The 6,302-nt window shown below is 48.5% G+C and overlaps 1 protein-coding gene across 3 annotated transcripts in view; it reads left to right on the top strand.

Moving 5' to 3' along the window:
* Positions 1–217: 217 nt before the first annotated feature.
* Positions 218–6,302, top strand: part of asap2a (ArfGAP with SH3 domain, ankyrin repeat and PH domain 2a) — a 44,173-nt gene continuing 38,088 nt past the window's right edge. For all 3 annotated transcript variants that reach the window (XM_027012888.2, XM_027012889.2, XM_027012887.2), the window contains exon 1: positions 218–742. In XM_027012888.2, coding sequence (XP_026868689.2) covers positions 617–742 — 126 coding nt within the window. In that variant the 5' untranslated portion in view covers positions 218–616. The remainder of the gene's footprint in view (positions 743–6,302) is intronic.

The following is a 6,302-nucleotide window of genomic DNA, read 5'->3' as shown; positions in this document are numbered from 1 at the left end:
CCGAAAAAAAAGCTAAATATTATACATTATTATACATGATGCTCTGTCTTCTGAAATCAAGGATTTCCTTCTCATGTCGCCACCTTAAAAAAAAACACGCCCCACGCTAATGCTGATTGGGTGGAAACTCGCTGCTGTCGTCTCCTATTGGTTAGTGCTGTTTCATTGATGCGCCTCCACCTTTACTTTGTCAATTTTCCGGGCTTTCATTGAAGTGGCCGCTGAACCTTCAGGGTTGGCTATCGATCTACGCACTGCGCCGGAGAGGGCAACTTTGCGTGTGTGCAAATGAATGCAGCAGCGTCGCTGGCTCGGTTCGTCATCTGACGATCTGAGCGACTTGCCATAGAATTTGGACGGAGAAGGGAAAGCCGCAAAACTGCAGGCGCAGGAGAGACCCCCACCGCTCCATTAGCGCTCCGCTCCTTCGCTACTGATGTTCCGATTCGAGTCGCTCCTTTCGGTCGAGGACGCGCTTTAGCAATGATCGCGCTGCAGGACGCCCGACCCATTACTTCATAAGCTTTTGTCCACGTTTCTAAATATCTTAGTATTTTTTTTTTATAAAGATCACAGTTGTGGGATTTATCTGGCGTTTTAAGACAAAAGGAATACAATGCCGGACCAGATTACCGTGGCGGAGTTCGTGGCCGAGACGAATGAAGATTATAAATCGCCCACTGCCTCAAACTTTACCACACGGATGGCTCACTGCAGGAATACTGTTACTGCTTTGGAGGAGGTGAGCGGTGCGGCGTTTAAAATACTCCCTGAACCGTGGTCGCTACACTTGCTTTTAGATAAACTGAACAATAATGTCAAAGAATTTAGGCAGTAGTATTAAGCGCTTGATAAATGCACTTACTCTTAGAACTTCGGAGTTGCTGAACAAAATCGTGATAGTCTTTATTTCTTTATAAATTAGGCTACTACACCGTTGCACAAAGCAAAGGGGTCTTTCATATTAACCTTGCGCTGGGATCACGCGTCTTTTACCGAGTTTTTATTACATATCGCTACAGGTTAAAACCGTTATCCAGCCCCTTTCGCCTTGAGACGAGCTGATGAGCGAAGCCTCGCCCTGGCAAGAGATAAAAATAGCGATTCTCAGCCCAGTCAGCTGTGCTATTATAAGGCTTTCACGGGTTCGTGCATGTGGCTTCCTGGGGGATCTCCATCTTTTAGAGCTATGGATGCAAACGCTGGTACCTCGTCATCGGAAGGGTTGAGAAGGTGATTTGGCTTGAGCCTGCAGTAACCCGAATGCCCGCCGTCTTGCAGGCAGTATATGTCAGATGCTATCAGTGGCGTGACAGCTTATGGTTATTTAGGACCCACCTTCTCCAGCTGTCTTATGTGTTTCTGAATTAGGACCACAGCCAGTACTTCTCACGTATTTCGCCAATTCTTTCCTGGACGCAATTTCTGTGGCATTGATGGCGACCGATTTTGGGGCTGATATCCTGATGTTTGGACAGGTGTTTCGGTTATGAATGCAATGCCACTGAACTATGCCAGTAAATAGTTATTACACTAGTGCTGGTCTTTAGTTGGTCTTGTGCATGAAGCTTGTTCAACAAACACACATTTTACAGTTCTTGTAGCTAAACCTTCATCTCCACATGTTCCAATATGTATTCAATTATGCATTTATTTTAATGGAACCATCAAAGTTGCCCTCTTGTAGTAACTGAGGTTGAATAGTTCAACAATCACAAGAGACCCAGAAAACAAAGTGTGCTATTTGCTGCGGTTTTTCTCTGAGGCCCTCAGGAAGTCCGGCCTGGAGCGAAACAATTGTTTTTGCCTTTCCTCCTCACATGAGCTGTTTGGGTTTTGTGGGTTTTTTTTGTTTTTTTTTTTTGTGTGTGTGTGTGTGTGTGCTGTGAGCATGGACGTGAGGGGCATAAATGCAGAGTGAAGCAAAGCCAGCTAGTTTGGACATTCCCTTCAGCACCCCCCGTGTCCCGTGACCTCGTTCTGTTCTAGCCAAAGCCAGTAGACGAGGCCAGTTGTGCCATGGAAGAGCGTCATGCCTGCTGGTCCGCTTAGGCCTTATTCCATTAAGGACATGGGAAATGCTTCCGCATATTCTGCAGACGTAGATGCCTGGAATCCCAGGAGCTTGAATGATGTGACATGCATGAGTAAACCTTCTGCTAGCTGATAGGATCATCGGGTCCACTCCCTTTTGTCATTTAAAACTGAGTTTCTTTTAATCTCAAAGGACCTATCTGCTTCTTTCATTCCAGTTCACTCCCTCTCTCTCTCCCTCTCTCTCTATCCCCCTGCCCTAAGCATAATCCCCCAACTATTTAAACTAAAAGGCCCTAATGCACCGAGTGTTTACTTTTATAACATGCTTACACCAGTTGACAGGTTAATAGAGGCTTAATGTTATAAAATGCATTCCTTACAGGAGGCGCCACTTTATTCAGCTCCAGAACGAACGTCCGCATTATGGATTTGGCTTCTCTGTGAGTAGGAACGCTAGCTAAGCGCTTGCCGGTCACACTCCAGGTCTGGTTGCCTCATCCTAGCATCGTTTTTCCGAGCCTGTGCGTTGCCGGCATTGCTGCCGGGCTTCTTCTTTTTTTTAAACCCCTGTAGTTCTCTTTGTGTGTATTGGGTTCTAGTGGCACAGCGCTGCTGTGGTCTTCAGCACGTTGTCCGGCAGAGGGTCCTGTACGGTGGACGTCCTTGCCCTGTAGCGAGGTGAATTCAAGTGAAGTGGCCTCTGGATCAATAGGCATCTCTGTGTAATGTTATTTGTAACGCTTCCCTTTACAAAAGCGCAGCTAGAGAGTCGTCCTGGTAAGCTATCGCTCCTCCACTTCCTGTTTTATTGCCTCTCGTCTGAGGTGGCAGGCGATTGGGGCATTCAAAACCTTTTATTTATTTATTATTGATGAATTTATTTTCATTTGAATGCATGAGGACTTTTATTAAGGGCTGTCTGGGAAGGAAATGCACAACAGTCCTCCTGGCCGCCCGGCCTCTCGGATCGTTTAGGGCTACTGCCCAGGCAAGCTCTCTGCCAGAATTCTAAGAAGCTTTTCTGTCTTGCTCTTGTCCACATCGGTCTACAAGATTATACTCCAGATTACTAATGGAGTAGAATAGGCCGGTTACTAGGGAGGAGTTGACATCCACCTGCTGCTCTGGAACGCTGGGTCAATCCAACAGCTTTTAGAGCTGCGTAAAGGGCTTCCAAATGGAGGTTAAAAACGCCCCCCCCCATTGCTACTTAACGCTACCACTTCTGTTGCAGCACACCGAGGGAATGATGTATCTCAAAGTCACCTTGATTTATTGCTGAACGACGTTAAAACACACAGCTATCGTGTTGGCCACTTTTCCTCTGTCGGGACTCAGGATGCAGCGTTTTGCCTGTCACGAGGCAGTGGGAGTCCCGCGTCTTCCTGTCCGCCCGCGTGTAAACAGCGGACCCGGGGATATGCCTCATCAGCTGCCGGCACCAACTGCAGCGCTCTGTGGGGAGATATGCAGTTAGTTGCCATGCACAGCTATGCGCACTCACCTCCTGCTTTATGAGAAACGCCTACTTCATTACTGCACTCCCTGGCCACTAGGTTCATCTATCTTGTACAACTCATAGTCGTACTGTTCTGGACTGTGTTCTGTTGGCATGCACGTGTTTTTTAGGCATAGTCTACATCAGGTCATTACTGATCAGTTTATATTGCATGACAGTACATGGGCTATAAACACAAACTGTGCACCTACATAGTGTACAGACTAATTAAACATTTCTGATTAAGTGGGTGGTGTATGTATTTTCATACAGAGTTTTTAATGTAAGTTTAGATGTTACCAGCGCAACCGAGTAATGGCTGTGGGCATTCCAGATGTAGCTCGGTCCTGAGCGGCCTCCGCATGCAGGTCGCTGGCCGGTCAGGTGGTGGGACCCCCTGCCCCCTGGGGCCAGTTCGGGCCCCACTTCCCGGAGCAGGCCAGGGGAGCCTGTGGAACAGCTGCTCCGTGGAACAGGTGGTAGCGGGGGATCTTTTAATGAGCACTGAGGACTGAGAATATCTAAGCAGTTCTAAGTCTGAGAGCATCGTGACCTCTGTTACCCAAGCCTACACGGTGGCTGGTGGGAACCAGGGAAACCGATGTCCCCCCCACGCTCACCAGTTTAAAGAAGATCATTATTCTCGCGGAAGCCTGACTGAGATCGTGTGTTGGGCACAATCAGAGCCGTCCTTTACTGACTGTCGCCGGTCTCCCGAGGCGCTCTTCAGTGAAACCGTAGGAACAGATTCATTCCTCTGTGCTGGGATCGAGCACATGACTTGAGTGTTAAAATCTTCTCGCCTTGAGTGTTATGAAGTAGATCTCTGTGTCATAAAACAGCTACGTTCTCCGTACATGTTTTCAGTTTGGTGGTGTGAGAGTGTGAGAGGATCTATCCCCAAAGATTTCCTCCCACACTGACTCCCCTGACTACGGGCTATAGGATACCAACTCTCTGTTGACACCAAAGAACCCACTGGAATTATGGGACTGAGAAAATCCCATGAATTAGGGCGGCATACTGGGCATTGCTCAAGGAGGGGTCAGAAGTACAACTGACCGCTGTGCAGGACGTGTTAAATGGGGGCAGGGAAGCCTTCTGTTGGGTTGGGCTCTGTCACAGATTACCATAGACGAGTCCCATTCTGGGCTGTTGTGAGGTGTCAGGCCGTGCCTCGACATAAAACCCCTCACAATGATTTGTCGCAGCGTCTGTGGAGAATGCGTGTTTCAGAGGTGCGTTGTAATCATGTTCTGCTGTCACTTTGGCTTATGTGTGCACCATGGTGAGGTCGCGCAAAGGTTCCTGACCTAGGCCATTCAGAAAGCTCTGGTTTGCTGTGTTTAAGTAAGGTGTTGTTCCTGGGCTGGTGACTTGCAGAAATCACATGAGGCAGGGCTTTTCAGACAGACGTTTTCAGTGACGGCATTAACCGTGTGTGCTGTATTTTTGTGTTGTTATTTTGGGTGTTTGCCGGTGCGTGCTGGCGGTTGATGGTTTACTTGTATTTTTCAGCAACAGCATCAGCTGTGTTGATGCTGGCACGTCACTCGCGCGACCGGCGGTAGGTCGAACACATTTTGCTGTCTTACAGACAAATTAAATGAACGGGTGTTCAGCGTGCTTTGGCTCATCCTCGTCCTTGTGGTTTTATCACCCACCCTAAAACAACCCCAACAACAACAAATCCCTCCTCGAGCAGGAAAGCACACGCAAGCTCAGCCCCTAGCAGAGCTGTATGCACCCATCACCTGCACGTTCCCTAGTTTGGCAGCTTCCCCCGTTGCAGTGTGGTAGCAGGGCTATTTTTAAAAAAGCTAACTCAATTTTTTATGGAAACAGTGAGTGTGCAGATGCCTGGTGGGAGCCCATCCCCCAGGTCCTGCCTCCCTGCGCTCCTCTGTTGGCCGGAGTGCAGGCTCTCCCAGTAGGGAGTGGGCCTACGCCACCGTCCAACTCCCGCGCTACTTCAAAGAGCCGACGGCTGAGCGCGCCGCTTCTGAGGAAGGCACAGGCGTGCGCTCGCCGCCCCGCAGCCTGGCTACCACATGTTCTTTATATTTTTCAATCCTTGAAGTTTTCCATGGGAGTGAAGGGGAGCTGTCAAATGCCTTATAAGTGTATTGCACCCCCAATGGAAAATCAGCGGTTTGCGCTGCAGTCTCTCCTCATACCTCTTACCCTGCAGTTTGTGTTGGTCTGCCAAAATATTATGATAAACGTCACATTTTTAATGCAAATTTGACACCAGTTATTTTCTGTTCAAAAAAGGGATTGTATGCGCAGGTCTGAGAGGGGTTATTTGCCAGTGCATATTTACTCAGGGATTTGTTGATGATTTACTTGTGTGTGTGTGTGTGTGTTGGGGGGTGCTGAGAGGTGTTTGAGAGCTGTTGTTTATGTGCCTGAGTGCACATTTGGTCTTCATTTCCTCACTGACTGCGTTTTCATCGCACACCCCCACCGCTGTTTATCAACTTCCAGACACAGTTGCTTCAAAGTCGAGCGCATGCTCCCAAACGCCTGCCGATTCTCATACCGTTCCCGTCCTCATGCCATGGTTGTCCAAGCATCTGACAGACTCCATGTCCAGACAATGTGACAGACATGCACGTTTCAGGGGTTGAGTCATCACGTCAGGTTTGACAGCAACTGGCTTTACCAACTCTGCTGGTGTGATGTTTGACCACTTGGCTAATAGTGCCTGATTGGTCCTGTCACACCCTGAACTTTGGCGTGCGCAAACTCCTCAGAGGTGTTTTTA

Source organism: Electrophorus electricus, chromosome 13 (genome assembly GCF_013358815.1).
Source record: "Electrophorus electricus isolate fEleEle1 chromosome 13, fEleEle1.pri, whole genome shotgun sequence".
Classification (NCBI taxonomy): Eukaryota; Metazoa; Chordata; class Actinopteri; order Gymnotiformes; family Gymnotidae; genus Electrophorus; species Electrophorus electricus.
The sequence above is the reverse complement of the archived record's forward strand: the minus strand, read 5'-3'. Positions and strand labels throughout refer to the sequence as shown.